At 43.3% G+C, this 20,495-nt stretch overlaps 1 protein-coding gene across 3 annotated transcripts in view; it reads right to left on the bottom strand.

Moving 5' to 3' along the window:
- PHACTR3 (phosphatase and actin regulator 3) overlaps window positions 1-20,495 on the bottom strand; it is a 114,078-nt gene that overhangs the window by 29,016 nt on the left and 64,567 nt on the right. For 2 of the 3 annotated variants that reach the window (XM_064521584.1, XM_026105335.2), the window contains exons 4-7: window positions 17,502-17,684; window positions 12,213-12,416; window positions 8,040-8,304; window positions 6,835-7,082 (exon numbers count right to left, since the gene is read on the bottom strand). In XM_064521584.1, the coding sequence (XP_064377654.1) occupies window positions 6,835-7,082; window positions 8,040-8,304; window positions 12,213-12,416; window positions 17,502-17,684 (900 nt within the window). The remainder of the gene's footprint in view (window positions 1-6,834; window positions 7,083-8,039; window positions 8,305-12,212; window positions 12,417-17,501; window positions 17,685-20,495) is intronic. The other variant, XM_064521585.1, reaches the window with a different exon arrangement.

Below are 20,495 nucleotides of genomic sequence, written 5' to 3'. Positions count from 1 at the left end.
ATTTGCAGCTGAGACATGGTTCACATCACTAGTCTAGGAGTCAAAGGCTGTGCATCTTGCCCGAGTCCTCTGAGCGTCCCCATATCCCCCAGCAATCGCTGCCTCCTGAAGCATTCAGTGATTCGTCTGCAGAGGGACTGGATGACTCGGTGGCAGGAAGAGCTGGGATGTGTACGCCTTCCCTTCTGGGTCACCACACATCATCGGGAATAGATAACAGTAACAGAAGCAATCAGAGTGGTTGCCTGGCATGTACCTTTTTATATTAAAAAAAAATCCATTCTGCTTTTAAGGCATTAAAAATCAGAAAATCAGAATTGTGAGTGTAACTCTAAAACTTAATGTGAGGCATTGTGTATAACTGCCTCCTGTCCAGCGTGACAGGGTGACACAGGAGCATTTCATTTAGCAATGAATACTCTCCTCTTGAAGCCTATAGTACTCCTCCTTTTCCTCTGAAGAGAGTAGGGGAACCCTAGCCCAAGGGATGAAAGGAAAGGCCAGGTTTGCCAATGATGTCTAGAGTGCTGGCAAGTTAATTTGGCACTCTGGCAAGGAGACACAAATACCTGTAGTGACTGCGTGATCTCCTGTGTGTATTGTAAAATGTGCTAGCGCAGGTTTTAAGTTAAACAAGATAACCTGAAACACTGCCGTTACAAAAGAACTGTCTGTAGGAGGATATGCAGCAACTGCTCTGAGTCTACTGCTTTTTGGTGGGCTGGATGTTGAGTCCTTGATGCTGTCCCCGCCGGTGGCATCCTTTCGCTCTTACTGGGGGGGATTGTGTTTGAGCCTAAGTGTTTTGTCTCTGGTGTGACTCTTTAGACCTCAGAAGGCTAAACAAGTAAAAACTGGGCCCTTGAGCTTATACAATCATTTTACAGTGTGTTCAGAAAGGTAAACAATAAAATGGCTGTAAATATAAACTGCTTACAGAGTCAAAATTCATCTCTATGTTCAAAGCAGCGAAATGTAAATTGCAAGACTGAAGCGAAGCCTTTACTTGCTGAGGGGTAGATTGCTTACGATGAGGGGGACAGGGAGAAAAGGGGAGTGCTATTAAAATCAGTAAGCTTCTGAGTTACACATCTGTTATGTTATCTGGCACGACTGCAGTCTGCCAGCAATCGTGTCACAGGTAGGTTGTAACAAGTAAATTTACACCAGGTCCCTGCAAGCCTCTGCTGTGCCGTCCTCACCCCTTTTGATGTCCAGTCCAGGACTGCAATGGAGTCTGAAAATTGTCATTGCAGAGTAGCACCAGTCAGATGAGATGTAGATTATTGTCAGCATACACAAGAAGTGCAGATAAATCTTTGTATCCACTTGATCCTGAGAGCGTGGTGTGTAACAGAAGTTTTTCTGTTTTGGTTCCTTTTACCTTAAAGCTTTTTTAATATAATGTTTCACCTTTTCTAGAAAAGGTCACCTCGTTTTTAAAGAAAATGACATTTAATTGGTCTTTTTGTTTGGCATTTGAGATAGGATTAAAGTCTGTTTTTTAAGGATGCTCTGGAGGTTGGCAAAACACAAAATCCTAAATAGGATCTTATTCCCAAATATTGGTGTTTTATTTGCTAGGGACTTGTGGGCCTATATTATTACTCTCAGTATTGATCTCAAATTTCTTTATGCAGAGGGGAGGGATCTGCACTACATCCTCACGTATGTGTTGGGAAGGCTGGGGCAGAGAGAAGTTATGGTATCCCTGTGTGAGCAGGGGCAAGTCTCTTCATAGTTGCAGTGGCCTAAAATTAGACTTTTTAGAAGCTGTAATCAACTCAAAACCCTGCTTAGAGTCTGAAAGCTCTGGCCTTGCTTAGCACCTTCTTCCTAAAGCTTTCAAAGTCTATTGCAAACATTAATTTAATTAAACTTCACAACCCTCTGTGAAGCAGTAAGGATACATCTAACTGATGGTTAAAAGAAGTTAAATTACTTGGCTGATGCCACACAAAGCCTTCTGCTAACTGAATGTATGACTTCATCAAGAAATTTGGATCACTAAGCCACAGGGCTGGGGCTCTGTCAAGGTTTTTCAAGCCTTCACCCCTCCAGGAGTGGGCACAGAGTGGGTGTTGGCAATGCTTGAGCTATATAGCACATGGATGAACAGAATTCCTCCTGGAAGCCATCTGAAGCACATCTGGGGCTAGCAGACTCCTGGGTATCCCTGAACATGTGCTCATTTTCACACAGGAATTTTAAATAGGCAGTGAGAGGAATTTGGTCATGTCAAGAGATTGCTGCAGAGATACTGTACATGCACAGTAAGCCCGATGTCTCCAGAATGCCATAGACTGACTGCCTGTGTGCTGGTCACCTGCATAAAGCATTTGCAGCCAGTTCAGCGCATCTTGGTTGCACAGAAAGCCATACATGTATACCCCATACAGCACATGCACGTGCTTCTGTCCAGAATTCCTTAGAAGGAAGCAAGGGAGCTCTACACGTGCACACAACACGCTTTTTTTGGAGACGTTCCCTAAATGATCATTCTCACATTCATCATTAACAGCTAAGGTACAAGCATGCAGGCCTATCCCTGCTCCCTTCAGGCTGTTATAAAACTACCTGCCATGCTATACCATACCTGTCCTTTGAATTTGGGGAGAGCAACTAGAGTCACAGTGATTATTTGCTCAGATGAGGTCAGGCCACTTTTTCTGCTCTCCCTCATCTCATTGAAGGCCAGCTGAAACTGGTGCTCTGTAGGTAAAAGACTGGACCTTTTTGTAACAGGTCAGGTTTTGAAGCTGATGTGGAAACATTGGCTTAAACCAGCTTAGCATCAGCCCTAGAGACTTGTAGTTCAAAATGAGGTGGAACAACGCAATATTTTGCTCAAAGCTAAAATGAAGCTACTCTTCAGGGCTCTGACTACCCCCAGGTTGCTCCGCTGCACACTTTGAAAGAGTCCAGTACTTTGTGAAATTGAAAACACAAATCATATCTGAAAAATCAGAACTTTAACCCAAATCCTGCTGTAGTATTAAAGGAGCAGAGAGCATACAACCCACTTCAGATAAGCTGTACTAGCTTTGTCCAGATGTCTGGGTTTCTAAAAGGCTTATGCTATAGCCACTCCCATGGTCCATATGCACTGTGCACTGATTAATCTTTAGGGTATTTCACAAAATAAAAATGCGAGCGATCTGGATTAAGCTGATCTGCTAGTCTCAGGAGCCATCCCCAGTGCCTGACCGATTGGGTTAATTCCTGAAAAATAGTATCTATGCCTGACAAAGTGAAAGGAGGGAGATGATGTTACCCCTTCAGGAAGACATGTCAGAAAATACTGTGCAACTGGTCCATAGTCATCTTGACTGGCCCACTGGTGGCCGATTCTGTTATCCCATCTCCTGCAAAAGCATGTATCTGATGCTTTAGAATAAGAAAAAAAAAAAAAGAAAACAGAGATCTTGGGGAAAAATAAAGCCCCAAACTAGCTTTTGCTAGGTGCTTTGTCAGCAGCTGGAGGCAAATTCCTTCCTGATCACTAACTCAGTGGGACATGTACCTGAAAATACCTTTATTTAAATATTTTCTTCCTAAGAGTTATTTTCCTGGTCGGTTAAGACCGTGCTTGTCTGTCCTGTGATCAGGCTAGCTTAGGCGGGATCTTGGCTGTGGCCTATTTCACGGTTTATGGCAGCTCAGCTAGGTCAAAGTAAGTGCTTTGACAATTTTCACCATTTTCCTGTTTGGTCTGCAAGTTCCTGACAAAAGTTCCTGTTCTAATTCAGTTGGATCCTGGCATTTAATTTCCTGCTTGTTCACATTCTGTCTATCAAGCAGAAGACAAATCCTATGGAAAGAACTAGCTCGCGCTATTTATCAGTCCTGGGCTACATTCTAGTTATACTGTTTTTTCCTTCTGTTTTGAGCAGTGTCAAATAACGATCTGTTGAGCAGGGTGCTGTAGGACTTGGAAAGGCAAGGGGCAATTCTTGGCTTTCTCCCGAATTGCCGGTGACCTTTACCAAGTTGCATCATCTCCCATACCAATGGGGCTAACGGCGGCGACGGCAAAGGCGGTGACGTGCTGAGGCAGCACGCTAATCACGTAACAGCTTCGGATGAAGGGATGGGATGTTTTTCCCATCCATTGTTGCAAAACAACCCAGTTTTTTTAAACCAGGAAGAAGCTGGAGCTCTGGGGGGAATTATTCTGGTGCTAGCTCTGTCACTACTGCATCTCTCACTCGCTCCCTTCTGAAATACGGATGAAGGAGTGAACGCTGGCCCAAGCAGTGCCACCCAGTGTCAAGGACAGCAATGCCGCCTTTGCATCCCCCCTCACAGCGAGCGTTGTGTGTCCAGAGCGGCTGCCTCCTCGGGAGCTGGTATACGATCTCCTGCTCAGACTTCTGTGGTTTAAGCCGCTGTGCTGCCCAGCTTGCTGTGTGCCCATCCGCGGCAGCCTCCTTAGACACCACAAGCTGAAACTTTGCATGGACTGGGTTTCTGCTGTGCCTCTAAAACGTGCCCGAGCTCACAGCAAGCACTGGGCTTGTGCAAGCAATTGGGTCTTTTGTAAGTTCATGCTCTGCAAGGACAAGGTTTAGGGGGGGAAAAGGGAGGGGGACAGGAATGCTATGGTGATCTGCAGACATTTTAAATAAAATGATTTTAGGCATAAGCTTGTCTTAGACTAGCTTGGGGATAATCCTACCTCTAAGCTTTAGAGGTGTATGGAACTGTTTTTTTGGTGTAGAGTCTGCAAAGACTGAAGTTTAGGTGTGCAGAGATTTGAATGCCAGAGAGTGAGAGAAATTATTTAGGAGGAAGAAGGCTGTGTAATTAGGAACAAAAGAATGAGAGAAAGTTCTTCCCAAAAATGATTTTTCTTGAAGTCAGAAAGTGTTTTGCAGGACAAAGGAGGTTGTGTTCATATCTGGGGCCTCTTTATCAAAAGATATGCAATCTTTGGGTGCTCTCTTTCACAGGTAAATACTAATCTGTATGTAATCACCACGTTACGTCATTTCATAAAAAAGCTTTTGAGTTTTTCAGCCTCTCAAATAAGGCATCTAATTGACTCTGCATGTCTACACGTGTCCGTCTCCTGCTAGCACACCATCATGACAACTGCAGAAGTGAGTCTGTATGTGCTTCTGGGCCCCTGAGATTTTAAATTTGGATTCTTAACCTTATTCAATAAAACATTCAAAAATGTATCAGCCCACCTCATTATATTCCCCAATCTGTTCTATAAGCTTTTCTGTCCAGCTTCTACATCTTTGTTGTGCTCATATGTCACTCAAAAATGTATTTGCTAAATTTTCTACTACCAGAAGATTATTCTTCTAAACTTCTAGCAAGCATGCCCTACCCAGTTATAGTACAGAAGCAGTTATGCCCAATACATAAGCCATTGTATGAGGCATGATAAAGTAAAGGGAGATATAATATTTTCTTAGACCAAGTGTTACAGGGGAAAAAGTTTTCTTTCCAATCTGACTTCTTTTTACTTTATGCTTTAGCCAATATTTCAAATGACAGATTTCAATATCTTCTATGCTGTGCAGTAGTACTATTGTAGCTAATATGAAGCTAAAATTTTTTTGAAAAAAGTCTGTTTTTCCCACTATATCAGTTGGTCTAACGTTGCTCACGAATACATCAATGCTATTGCTGTCTTGTTTTTATTCACAGACCATGAATAGTTATTTTCTTATATAAGTATAGAGCATTAATCTTCACCAGTAAAATAATCAGTTTGATTTTTACTGGCAGAGGATAACATAGTTTTTGTCTAACTAATTATTCTAGTTATTAGAATTTATACCAAAGTAGACTGCTTTTATGAACAGGAACAACAGATAGTGCAAAAGAACCTGACAGAACTTAAAAGGTGCTTTTTATTTTTTAAGTTATCCTTTTATGTACAAAAGTTACACAAGGGATTATCTTTTGTTCTGCCTTATCTCAGTGGTCAGTTCTGTTACTAGGTATCCTAGACACCTTGGTATCTAGATATTCATGACTTCTCCTGTGTCTTAAGTCATGAATCCTGCCTGCCAGCTCATACTTCTCATTAGGCACCTTTTAAAATTCATCCTCAATCTGTTATGCCAATTACTTTTCTGATGGATTTTTCCTCTTCCTGCCTTCTTTTAACATATTGATAAAGAGATTGAAGGATTCACTTAAGACTGGCTCTTTGTCCTGCTGACATGGAAAACATTTAAAGCTTGAAAGAAAAAGAAATTTTCTAATGAGAGATGATTCCTGTGTCTGAGCCAGCTTAAACAATTGGTCATTATAAAATGCATTCCCCATAGGTTTCACCAAAAGGTTAAATGGTCCAAAAGGAGAAGGTAGCTTTCCTCTTTAAAACGCTTTCTCTGGATGTTTGTCCTTCCTAGACTCATCAATCTCTCCCATTTACCTCTTTCTACTGTATAATTACTGCACTGCAAGACTAGTCCTAAAATGGGATGCTTCCAAAACAGCCACACATCAGCACCAGATATACAGCAAGCTTTGTCTGCTGGGTGTGAGATGCTGCTTCTGCAAGTGCTGCCATTCAGATGTGGTGGTGCAAAGGGTACGTAAGTAACTGAAAGGGTAATGGCTATTGACTTATCACCATATCTCTAAATGCCCTCTTAGTACACAGTATCTGCCAAGACAGACATAATCACAATCACTATGACTCAAACATAACTGTAGCTTTTCATCAAGATCCCTTGCAAAAGATGATAGAGGAACAACAACAGAGGAATTTATATTGCTAAATATTTTCCGTTGCATGCTGCCAAGTTTGGAGCATTTCTTTAGGCTACAGTAGTATAGCATTATAAGATAAAAAGTGAGTTTCCTTACCAGAAATAATGGAGTCATTCAAAACTTCCTCATCCTGATAAAAAACAGAGTCTTCCTTGAGCTCTGAGTTCATGATCATGTTTTCTTTGTTCTCATCTGACTCTTTAACTGAGTTCCGCTTATTTTCCGAATCGCTGCCGTAACTCAGTGAGTTCTCCTTTTCTTTGTTGCGCTCAATGCTAGATGTTCTGGCTGGACGGACGTCCACTCTCTTTTTTGGAGAGCCTTTGCTTTCTCTTCCATGGAAGCTGTGGGTGGAAGGTACACATCTCAGTGTTTAGAAAAGACATTTTATTGCCACAGTAGGGACTTACCATCATATCAGAATGAGCAGAATGTCCTCATAAAGACCAGAGCAGAGAGTTCAACAGGGGACAGTGCAAGATGGCATTGTCAAGGCTGTGTTGAGAATGGCTAAAGTAGCTCTACTTTTCAATCTTTGTCATAAAGATAAGGTACAGGCAGGTAGTGACTAATTTATTTCTTTGATATATAACCATATGCTCTACTGTATTGATTAAAAAAAACACACAGCACGTCCTCCTAACGTAAAACACATGGCATGAAATATTAACATTCTGATAGCTTTGATCATGACAAAGGTTTAACAAAAACCTTTTAAATAATACAGTATGAATCCGTTCCCCGTGACAATAGCTGTTATGGAACTGAGAAATGTTTACAACTCAACTCCAGAGCTCTATGAAGGAAAAGGTTATCTCTGTCCTTCTCTAATATAGAGGAGGGTTTATAATGAAAACCAGACAAAGCACCCAATGTCCTCCCACACAACCAGTTGCATTAAAAAAATGTATACCATGTATGTTCACGCATAAGCCAAGCGACACATACTGAAACAACAGCACTTCACATGTAAAAGGTACTTTTAGCAGGATTTGCCTCGAGTGCATTAACTTGGTAGGATAAAATCAAATCAAGGATTATTAAATGATTCTACCTATTTGAAAACCTATTTCCATGTCACAGTAGCCTTCTTATAATGAAAGAACATACTTTGACTTAACTGCCAAGTGAAGCATTTTAACCAGGAATGGACGTTCAAAGTAGTGACATCAAGAAGAAGACAAATCTAAGCTGTAGGAGTGGATAAAATGTTAATAACGAGGTAGGAATGTTTACCAAGAAAAATGATGTAATGGAATGACTCTCTTCGCGCACACACATAGCCAAGGGGCGTTAGGTACCTGTCCTGCCGGTGTTTGGTGGCCAGAGCCCGGTGGAGTTCTTCAATGACTCTGCTGGGAGGTAAAGGCAGGTGGACAGCAGCCAGGTGAGGGGAACCAGTTGGTGTCGTTACCTGTCCTCTGACATGGGAATCAGAGCTTTTCTGGCCAGAGGGATGGAAGAGGGCAGCTTGTCCTGAGATTTGGGAGGAACCAACAATGACATAATTCTTCAGGATAGTGGAAGGAGGAGATTTCATGGCTGGGTCATCTATTTCGCTTCCTGCTGTCAAAAGACAAAAGGATAGGAGGTCATGCAATGCTGCTTATTTTTTTGTGCACAAAGCATGTGCTGAACTTAACTTGTTTGGTTGAATAGAGGAAAATGGTGATGTTCTGTTTTTGCCTAAGGGGACCTGGTTATGCTGAGTAACTGTCTGAATTTGAAAGGCTTATACTGTACAGATTTGATCTAGAAAAATAGATGCTTCCCCATTTCCTCTTTTTCCCGCACTATCAGATGCTCCTTTTTCCAAGTCCATCAATGTATTCCTGATTGCCAGTGCTGTTCCTCCTAACCACTGGTGGCCTGTACTGCAGCGGCTTTCCAGTCTAGCATTTTCTCTGCTGAACTCTGGCAGACTGTATCAAAATTTATGCGCTGTGGTTCTCAGTCAGGACAAAATGTACCAGTGTCTGTTATGTGCTCCTCTGTGATTGCTGCACAGCTTAGACCTCTCTCTTTCATATGCCAGTTGAGGAAATGCCAAAATCATTATAGTATGGGGATAATATTCACTTAACAAAACCTGCCATCCAAATGAAATCCAAATGAAAGATGTTGTATTGAGCACTAAGAAGAGAAAAGAAGGGTGGGGCAATGTTTTACAAACCTTTTTTACCCTCAGATTCAGACATTTTTTTTTCATGCCATCTAAGCAAGTTGGAAGCTAGACTTCGATCTATACATTTCTCTAGCACCTCAGTCCACAACGCATTAGGCATTTGCCTGTTTTTAACTGTGGTAGTTTCATACTCTAAGATACCTGAACATCTGGCCTGAAGAAGATGTTCATTAGTTTTTCTGTTCTGCAGTTCTCTTCTCCTTTCCCCTTTCCCTTGTATTTTTATCCCAAGCTTCCAGCATAGGGCAACAATTCAGTCTGAGTGTAGCTAGGCAGTGAGCTTTTTTTGTATAGAAGGGTGTTCCTTTTCTCTTGTTGCCACCTAGTGTTGTAAATATGAATTTAAACTGACACAGCTTGTACAGCTTTTGTATAGACTTTTTTTCACAGACCCTTCTTACCATTTTCACTTACTTTGGGATAAATCCTTCAGTTCACAGGAGAGAGAAACTTCTGTTTCTGCCAAGAGTATCCTAACATTCCCATGTAAAAAGGATATGCTTCCTTAGGAGTATGGTAACTTACCAGAAAACTGGAGAGGACAAAAGCAGGTTTGACTATGAACCTCAGTTCTTACATATTTCCTGTCAGAACCAACATCCTGCATCATGGTAGCTGCCTTTTTGCAGATACCCTGCTGCAAATCTGGTATAGCCCCACCAGGGCAGCCATGAGTGCAGAGCTGGGCATCTGGAGCTTGGGGAGCAGAATCACCGAGGACAACAGCAAAAGCAGAAGTGGGAAGGGGAGCTCTTGCAGCCACAACCAAAATCAACCTCATAGATTTGAGCTGGTGGCAATGCTAAGCCTAGTCTCTTTTTTTCATGTGTAGGACGGGGAGGAAAGCATTCTTCAACTAGGAGACTTATATCTGCAGTATAATCTTCTCTCTCTCTCTCTCTCTCTCTCTCTCTCTCTCTCTCTCTCTCTCTCTCTCTCTCTCTCTCTCTTTTGAGAGAGGCCTGACCTTCTAATTTTTGGAAGGCATTTTTGCACATTTCCTTCCTTCCAGCCCAGAACTCTAACCAACAGCCAGTTTCATCCATCTCTCTGCACCAAGCAAGATGGATGAAGTCAGTCAAGAAGTGACCCTATTTCAAATCTAGAAATGTCTGAGAGCAGAGGAGCACCTATGGTGCCCAGTGCAGAGTGCCTTGGAGGTGAGACACCTTTCCACCCCACAGCTCTTCCTGCACTGATCGGGATGGTCCCTGCGGCCAGGAGACAGCCAACCTCTGCTAAACATTTCTTCTGCGCTCAAGGGGGTTTTGATTATGTGCTACTGAGCAAATGCATAGAAGATGTTTATGATCAATCATTGTCCACTGAATCATAGCCCGAGGGGATGAAAAAACACTTCTAAAGTCATTTTCTGCCTCTGTGCCATGGGAGAGGGTCTCAGAGCAAGAATCCGGGTTCAGCTCAGCCCCAGGGCAGGAAGGGAGGACACTCACTGTTATCTTTATACTTGCTTGTTCCTGCAACAGGCCAAGGGCCAATTCTGTCCTCATTGCAGCTCGGGCCAATATTGAGAGTTTCCTTAAATCACACCTTATTCGTCCTAATAACAGCTGTTCAGTGAATAATCTTGCAAAGTGATGTCTTGGCACCTTGCCCTGTTCCCCCTCTGCCTGTGATTAATTGATGCTTGGCTTATTCATCGCTTCTCTGCTAACAGCATCTCTAGCATTGTTAAGGGGAAAAAAAATCCAAACACAAAAGAGCTTTTCAACCTCTTTGTCTTCTTTTCCTTTCATAATCGGTCTTTGTTTCTCTCTCCCCATATGTTCTGATGCCCTTTCACTCACTGACAATTTGTTTAGTCTTAACTTACCACTGCTCCACATCCATGAAAAAAATGTATAATCACTATTGAAAAAAAGGTCTATAGTTATTGGACTCATTCAGAAAATTCAGAGTTGTTATTTGTGGAAAATTTAGATGAGAATGAAATACCAAAACTCAGAGCATCTGGGATGTTAATTGAAATACATCAGTTAAGCAGCAAAGTATCTAGACTCAGAATGCTGTAAAGTGCCTGGTGGAGCTGTCATCTCGTTACCCTCTGTGGGTCAGGTTTTCTGAGTGGCCCACATCTCACATGGTGCATGGCCTTTCCATCAGTCAAGCAAAGGCAAAGAGGTGTCCTAGCTGTGCCTCTTCGTGCTGCAAGGTGGAAGACGCTGCTAGAGCCTGACCCATAGCAGAGAATGGCAATGTGAGCAACAGCTCCCAAGGAGCATTATGATACCATTTTGAACCAAACTCCCATTTAAACTCGTATGGGTTCTAAGCATGGACAAGACATGGGAAACAAACTCTTCTAATTTTCCTCAAAAAGACTGAAACCCCTAATGTTTTCCATCAGCTCCAGCGGTCAGATCACAGTGCCCGTCTGAGCTTTTGTTTCCTGGCGACTTTGAAAACCCTTTTTTGGTGCCAGAGGATGAGTATGGATGCAAATCAGGGCTGAGAGAGTGGCTGTCATTTAAAAGTCTAAATACCCAACAGATCTGGCATTTAGACATCAGGACTTGATTCTAATTTGCAGTAAGGCCCTTTTAACTGCCTTTACCATGCAAAGAGGCCCTATAATTGGAACAAACTAAAATCATATTCATTTTAACACCCTTTCTGCACTGCCAGAATGTTAGAAAATGTAACAACATTGGCAATACGTTAGAAAATCAGGCCCAGAGGATTTGCTCTTGAAACTTTCAATGAAATCTGGCATGGAGGATTGCTCTGTGGAAGCCAGGTGTATCACTTATGTGCTGCTCTGTGTAATTAGACCAGATTTCATAGCTCTAATTTAGACCTACCCTGGAGAGCAAACCCTTCAGACAGAAACCGCCACAGAACCTATTGACTTGAACTTGCTTTTGGCTATTGTACTGTTATCCAGCCGGGATTCTAGGTAATGAAAACATTTAAATCTTCCTTGTGTTTTATGGCATATCAATATGACCATCTGATTCAGCAGATGTTTGCAGTTGGTTTGATTTGTTTTACATGCGGTTAGTGCAATAGATTTGCAACAAATAATCCCCCGAGAGATTCAGATATATATGTAAAGTACAAAGATCAGTGCTTTGTTATCAGGCAGCCAGACTGCTCAGTTCCTGGAAATCATTAGCATGCTGTTCATTCAGTAGGACTAGCCTGATTCATCGTATCTTGTGGCAAAAGGCTTAAAAAAGGATGTAAGGGGAAAAAAATGATATATCGTACTGTTAGGTGAACAACACATAAAGGGTGGAAGAACCTTTACTGACCAGCAATGACTGACCTGTTACGCTCTTGGCGATTTTGGAGATTGCCTTAGACGGGGGAGCTGGGAGCAACGGAGGGCTGGGAAGCTGTGCTGGGTTTCTTTCTGCCTGTTTCTGGGGAGAATCTGTGGGTTCAGAAAGAAGTAAGGCTTGTGGACTGTCTTCAGTTGCTGGCAGGCTGGCATCTTCTAATTCTTCCGTGGGTGCTGAAGGTTTCTTGGCTAGTAGAAGGATGAGTAAAATTAATGGAACATGAAGTTAATAATACTGATAGGCCAGGGGACAATGCCAGGAACATTCAGAAAAACAGAACACATGGCACATGGCTAGAAGCACTTTTCCATAGTGAAAATAATTAATGTGTGAAATAGCCTACCAGCCAAGGCAGGTAAAGAATAAAATGTATGAAGATATTGAAGAAATGTTAGTTTTGATGTTCCTGAGAAAACTGCTGAGCCTCGCTTACTCCCCATTTCCCCCTAAAACCTTTTCCCTTGCTCTTTTTCTTTTCGATAATGAAAACAGTGAAGTAAAGCAACTTTTGAGAACTGCAGTGTATTTTCTTAGAGTACAGCTGCAATGACCCAAAGTCCCTGAATGGGTATTCCCTGTGCTAGGAACAGACGAGAGAAAGGCAGAGTATCTAACCTGTGGTGTTACCTGAATGCTCACTTTACAACTGTTGCACACGTTTATCCGGACACTTTAATCTTATTTAATATATGACTTCAACTTGCATCCTAAGTCTTCTCTTATTGCACCTGATCCCAGAGCTGCTTCATCTCTCCTGAGGTTGAAGTCGTTAACCGAGAGCAGCCTTTCATGAAAAGATTTGCCCCTGGATCTCAGCAATCAGTGTGGAACAGAGAACAGGCTTTGAGGTGCAGTGCCTAAGAAAAAGCTCAGTCACCAAAGCCTCCATGTGAGGTGGTGAAGCAGTGCTCGTTTCAGGACTGTCTCCTGAAAGAGGGCAGAAGCGCTCACTCTTGAAAGAAGTCAGGACAGGCCAAATCACTGAGCGGCTTGTCAAGCTGGCCTGGCTGTGATGGGGGCACAGGGGGAGTGAGACTAAAGCAGGAATTAGGTGGAATTTTGGTGATTAATCCAAAATTAACATCCTTGAATCCTACTCGGGTCTCCACGGACTCTGGAGGTGCTTAAACGCACACAGGGCCTCACTGTTTTGCTTGTACACACTGTATACGCCTAGATCTCTGCCTTGGGAGATCTGCATTTGAGCCTCCCCTCGGCACGAGAGACATCAAAACCAGCGCTCGCGCGAGGAGCACCTACTCCCTGTGTCTCTCCTTTCCTCCTGCCTCTGGGCAGCTAAGACTCCATGAAATGTTGACAAACAGAGGAAGCAAGAAGGAATATTTCTCTGAGGCTTAATGACTGACTGAGCTAAAGAGGGGAAGTTCTGGGTTTAAAAACCTCACCTCAGTGCTGTTTTGTTTGTTTTTATATCTAATGAATATTTAATATCAGGACAGCAGAGAAAGTGATTATCTGTGAAAGCTCAGATGATGAGTTTGTCCTCCTAGGTTTGGAAATAGATGGTCCGGTGACAGGTGAAGTTTCAGAGGCATCCATTTAGGATGGATAAATGACAAGTCTCGCATCTTCTAGCAGTCTGGCTTGTCTAAACAAAGCGCCACTTCCTCTGTACCACCCCAAAGCATCTCCTAAAAGCTCACAACAGTGGGCATCCACAGCTACCACATCACAGATCTTTTCTTGGCTCAGTTTTATGTCTTGTTTGGAATACAAACTCTTTGTGTTAATGAACAAACAGCATCCTCGTGTTCAGAGTGCATGGGGAGGCACCAGAGCACTGAAGCAGTTGGAAACAATAGTATTGCCAAGATAATAGCATTTAATTTGTTGACAAACAGATTAGCGAGTATGCCTAGAAGGAGAAGAATGAGCATTTATCATTCAAGAAAGACAGGGAATTACAATAAATATGCATTGTTAGAGGATTTCTTATAAAATTTGGCTTGGTAGGAAAGCTGCCTTATGTGATAGTTGCCTCAATTTAAAAAAAAAAAAAGTTTTCTTTTAGATATACATTCCTAGGGAAATGCTTTGTTCTAGGCTAGCATCACTGTGTATTTTTGTGCCTACCGCATGGAAGACAACATTTGGAATCAAGTTAGAGAAAAATCAAGTCACTAATGAGTTACATTAGAAAAAGATCAAGAGCTCCAGTAGGTATTGGTAATTTAATAGGAAAATTAGTCAGATTCTGAAGCTTTGAACAATACTTTCTTCTGCCAGTAACCTCACTGAAGTCAATAGGCCTCCCTGTGACTCGAGGTGCCGTTTAGCACAAATGAAAGTGAGCAGCCCCCGTGGGGCCTTGCCTGCAGAGAACGCTGATCCAAACGACACTTGGCTGCAGTCAAACAGACCTTCTGGTTTCTGAACTCCATCCTATTCAGAGATTGCTACCATGAAAACAAACTGGCGTTGTGTGCTCTTGTCTGATAATGTCCATTTTACATTCCCTGCAAAGAACGGTTTCCTTATTTTTTTATGTGGTTGTTTCTGTTAATAATAGTGTGCTTTTGACTCAGAGTCTGAAGGCAGACCTAAGTCTTGAGTACACAAACCTATTAACAGATTTCATACTGTGGGGTGAATACCAACCTATTGAAAATATTTCAAGGGCTGAGCACTGGACTCCTTGGCAGAGTAGCTAATTATTCATGGAGTGCCACTTGTCAAAATGCCACCTCGCTTCTAGGTAGAAATCCTGCCTTGGGAGAGCCCCCAAGCCCCTTGGCTAGGTTAGGTGGGAAAAATTGCCCTGTCTCTGCCTAGGCTGCTCTTTTTCTGTATATTAGCCAAACATGGTCTCTACAAATATTTCCTTTTGTTCCCTCCTCTTCCTCTCCCTGGCCTTCATCCCACATCCTCAGAATGAAATGCAATGTAGGGACTTGAATATATAGCAAATATATTCATTTTGTTTCTATCTGGTCAAATAAATTTGTAGAAGGACCCCTACTAAATTGGGCCTGGATTATAATAAACTTCGCACCTTTCCTCTGACAATTTTGAAGAGCTTACCCACCCAAAGCCTTTCCTAAGGTAGACACACTAGAGGGAGGAAGGCTGCGATGCACAGACAGGGGAAAATTAGCACAGGCAGAATAGATTGGCAATAATTATTTTAGAAGCCAGAGGTCGCTGATGAAGGAGGTAGGAGGACTTCCAACAAGTGGGAGTGGAGTCTCCCAGACCAGGGAGACAGGAGAATGTAACTCCACTGCTATTTTCTCAGGGCTGGAAAAATGATACATCTCATAAGGGAGGAAATGCAGAAGACAGGAAAGGTTATGCCAGGGAGACAATAAAAAGAACTAGCTTCATTAGAAAAGGACATAAGAAATAGAGATGATTCAGAAATAAAATTTAAAGCCTTGATCCACCATTGAAAATGGAGTAGAAGGTATTTTTTTTTAATTATAGTACTATGCTTTGCAGAGCCATGATGTTAAGTACCTGATACCTTATTTGCACCATTTTTTCCAGCATAATCTGTCCTGCCCCAACGGAAGAACTGGAAGTACAGAGAGAAATTTGCTTAGGGATATAGAATGGAATGCTCTGGAAAATGCATTATTCCTAATAACAGTAGTGCCTGAAGGATTTTGGTCAAGATCTGGATCTCATTGTTCTAAACACTGGGCGAAAGAACAGGGAGACGGATGGGTCTTGCCCCAGTAAATTTTCAGTGTGATACAAAAGCAAATACAGCAATGCAGGCTGCAGTTTGGAGAGAAAGGAAAAGAGCAATAAGGGCATGTGTTAATAGAAGCCGTCAATGTCCAATTCTCTTTCATCTTTATATTAAGACAGAAGTAAGGGAAAGGAAATCTCTAGAAGCCCGCATATAGCAAATCTGTTTTGGGATATTTCTTAATGAAGTAATACATGTAGTTGAAGTGAAGAAAGTGATAGAAAGGTGTTGCTAAGCTTAAAAAAATCTTTGCAATGAGCAGTCGTGAAAAGGGAAAGGTACTTGCTGGGAGACGAGAGAGTTTCTGTTGTCAAAGCAATTAAGAGTGGAGTGGAGCTAGAAGTGCCGTTCCCAGGTAGCTTAGAAAAGCAACATTATATAAAAGCAAAACAGTAAAAGGGAACAAAATTTCATGAGTCATGGGAATGGAAAGGACAGGAGGAGAAGGAAGTGGGAAAGTACAAAGCTAAGAAATGGAAAACCCTTCAAAGGATGGTTTCCATTAGGAGCTGCTGAAGCAGTGCGAAGGCATCAGCAGACAGTGTGGCCTAGCGAGCCCCAGCAAGTAGGGGTGGGATTGGTGAATATGGCTGGGGGCCTGAACCCCAAGGAGCTCAGGGTGTGAAGGAGGCATGAAGAAAAAAAGACAGCCAGGGCAGATGGAGAAGGCATAAAGATCAGCCAGATGGGATGGGCAGGAAGATCTGTAATCACTACGTTGTACTCCTCACAAAACTAGGATAAAGCATGGGTTGCCTCAGCTTTGCATTTCTTATTTGTCAGGAATGGAAACCCTCCGGCTGCTTTGTTGTCCCTGGCTGATCCAAGGAACTGCTCTTGTGCTGCACTTTGCCGGAGCACAGGGGCAATCAGGCCATATCTGCCTCACTGTGCCTCCCACACTGGGTGCCTTAACGGCTTATGTGCTGGATGATGGTCCCTACTCTCATAGCTAAGCTAACAGTCCACTATGTCAGCTTTTCTCTGCTTTGTTGTGAAACAAACTCAAAACTCAGGTTTGCAGTCTGAGCTGAGGTATGTTTTGTGGATGTTTGTTTGCATGAAAGGAACTTGGTTTAGCAGCTGATAAGGGTTTATCTTTGCCCTTGGTATTGAACTGCTCTGGTAATTTCAGGATGGTGTAGATAGGTGATGACATAGACAGTATCGGGTGTGCACGGACGTTGTTCTCCCATGCCAGGACAAGGAACTTCAGCTTTGGCACGGAAGTTTGAGAAATGTTTTTAGGAGTAAATTGTTTCATCTTCACAGCAGTAACTGCTAATACCAAAGGGGCACCATGCCAACCCTGGATTGTCTCATAATCCAGCTAATCCCATTACGCCCAGCTTTGTATGGTCCCTCAGTACAGTAGCAGTCTAAAGAAGTCACTGTTTTTAAGTACAGATTGCTAGCCTAGGAAGGGGGGGCACTGAACTGAACAAGGTGCTCTGACCCTCTAATACACTGACATATTTGGCTCCTCATGCAGCAGCTCAGCAAAAAAATTTTTTTTTTTTACCATTTTATGTTCTGTTTAATATTTTATATCCAATACCTGCATCTTCTTTCAGCTCATCCAAGTGCAGCTCCTCACCAAGCGAGGTCACATTTGTTGTGGCTGCTGTCGTACTCTCTTGCTGCACCTCTTCCGAGGCAAGTGCCTGGCATGCAGGAACGGGAGGGTCACTCTGCATTGCTCTTGTGGCATCCTCACCAGTGCAGGCTTTGCCTTCTGTATCTAAAACACCAAATAATTTAATGTTAACTAAACCATGAGCAGTGAAAGCTGAAACTCTCTGCTATCCTCTCTAGAAGAATGTGCCTAAAAGCTGCTAGTAATGTCGCAGTGCTCAGGGGACTGTGATCTGTCTTATTGCAGCATCTGATTTCTAATAGTGCTGAGCATCTGTAATGCACAACTTGTGGAGGCAACCCCATCTGGGTACTAATATCCAACCAGTTTTCTAGACAGGACATCTTTTTCTGTGGACAGCCAGCAGCCTGGACAAATGGTCATTGTACTTGTACAAGAAGTCCACTGTGTGCTGAAAACATCTGCTGTGCTGGGGATGGGCACATGTATGGGAAATCAGAGGTGTCCGGGAGCTGGGAATTCCTTGCCCAAGCAGAGCTCATGGTGCAGCACGTGCTCAGGTTGGTTGGACATGTCAGAGTTGTGTTGGACTCTATGCACGACACACTGCCATCGAGGACTGCCCCAAGAGAAACGCTGGAGCCATAATGAAGACAAAGCTGCTAATATTCCTGGCAGACTGTAGGTTTTGAGCACAGTATTAGTTCCTCAGCTTTCAAAAGCGTGTCTTGTGTGATTGAGCTGATCAGAAATTCAAATCCCTCTTCATGCAGACCTAGAAACTGCTCTCTTTGCTTAGTCTGAAAGATTTCTGTGCCAGTGATCCCTGCAGCTGTACGCATCCTGATGACTGAAGCTTTTCTAGTATTCTCCTATTCAGGCAAGATTCCTCAGAATACAAACTATCCTCTTTTACTTCCTGACTGTCTCAAAATTTACAAAATCAACATCACTGCTGCAAACCCAAGCAATTACTTCCCACTGTAGCCAGCGCTCTGCACTGACGGACAGGTCTGCTGTCCACCCCTGACCTCCTCGCTTGTATTTCTCAGCCCTAGACGCTCCTTTCTGGAAGCGCCTGACAGGGCTATGTTCTCTTGCAATGATATCATGACAAATTTCTTGAACATTGATTTAAAATAATTAGCATTCACAGCTACCTCCTTCTCAATACTGTTTAGGCAATCTGCAGAGTAATTTACTGCCCTTTTGAGTGAGGGGATCAGATTTTGGCCCAGCGATGCTGTGGAATGGATGCAGTATTTTTGTAAGCTGAGCTCACCCAGCCTGCCTTATAATCACGTTTGGTGAAAAGTTACTGTTCTTAAAATAGCCCCTGCAGTAGCACAGTTGCTATGATACAGGAAAGGGGAGGGGGGAAAAAGTTCATTGCCTACATTTCAGCTCATTGTGAAGCCAGCCTATACATAACCATTGGTGTATTAACAGCTGCCTGCGTCCTTTGACAGGCAGCTCTTATCTCTCGGTGCTTTAACTGCAGCTAAATTTGATCAGATTTGTGCTCACAATGAGGAGGAATATGGGGGAAAGCTCCCTAAATGTTTTCGAGGTAGCTCTGCTCTGCGAGTTGCTCGCATCCGTCAGAGCGGCAAGCTGCTGACAGCTGTGCCACAGTAAAGCTGCAGACAGATACTAGTTCCTTTACATCCCTGCCTATGGAAAGTGTAATCACCAATGAAGTAATGACAAGTAGAAGAGAGCCCTGTTGGAGAATTTTGTATTGAGGAGTGTCTGGGACTCACAACAGTGATGCTCCTGGTCAGAAACGAGCAGCTCACGCTTAAATCGATGCGAGTACGCTGCTTTGATTTGCAGTGGGTCTTAACGCTGTGTTTTAGAGATAGGCAGGGGACAGGAGAAAGTACAGACCTTAGGTCTACCAGTGAGGAAAGCAGCAGAGAGTCTTGGGGATTGCAAAGTGATCTGAAGAAGAAGCAGGGCCATCATTTAGTTGGGAACGAATCTCACCATATTGCAGATCCTGCACCCTCAATTTCTAGGATGCAAGTAGGTTCCCTTGAGTGAAGCCGTATTTCGGGGTTTGGGAGCTAACGCAAGCCACAGCAGGCTGCCAGAGGCAGGCTGCTTCCCAGCCACGGTGGGATGAAGGAGCAGTAGGATGTGTTTGTGAGCGCGAGGCGACAGCAGAGGGGGGCTTGGTGTTAGCCCTGTGTGAGCAGCGAGGGGCAGGGGGGTCCAGGCAGCGCAGCTCCGTCTGCTGCCGCGCAGCGTGTCTGGGCAGCTGTGTCTTGGGGTTGTGCGAGGAGAAAGGGTGACATAACCTGTTAGGATGAGTCATCACCGAAGCAAGGACGGTACGGTTTCACCCTGGGCAGCTCACAGATGGATGCAAATTCTGCGCTAGCTGCGTGGCTTGCTCAGAGCCAAGCAGTCCAGTTCCAAATGCTGGGGTTTCGGCCGCCTCACCAGCCGTACGCTTCGAAACCGGAGTGCGGCACAGCTGTTGGAAGTGCATGAAGCAGATTTCCAGATTTCTCAGACTTGAGCTTCATCCCTGTTTGGACTATTTTGTGAAAGTGAGCACAACCCAGTTCTCTGGAAGTGGAGTAGAGCCTGATGAAATAGAGGGATTTAAGGATTTACTCTAGTCCCTTTAGCACAGCACTGCTGCTTTGACAGTTGCAACTTACTGCATAAATGAGGACTTAGCCTTGAAACTGCTGCCACTTTAGCTCAGTCCAAGTAGGGCACTAATCATTTACTGAGAATTATTTGGGTCAATTTTTGATACCATTAATAAGCTGCTTCTGCTAATAATACAATAAAATAACCCTGGAGATTCACGACACTCTGTGTGTAAAGCAAAATAACTTGCAGGCTGCTGCAATGTCCTTCAACTGACTGTTAGCCATCCATTCCTTCCTGGGCAGCAGGGTGGTACTGTAAATTTGTCTGATGTTTGTAGGAGCTCTG

This window comes from Dromaius novaehollandiae, chromosome 16, assembly GCF_036370855.1.
Source record: "Dromaius novaehollandiae isolate bDroNov1 chromosome 16, bDroNov1.hap1, whole genome shotgun sequence".
Classification (NCBI taxonomy): Eukaryota; Metazoa; Chordata; class Aves; order Casuariiformes; family Dromaiidae; genus Dromaius; species Dromaius novaehollandiae.
This window is presented reverse-complemented; position numbering and strand designations above follow the sequence as displayed.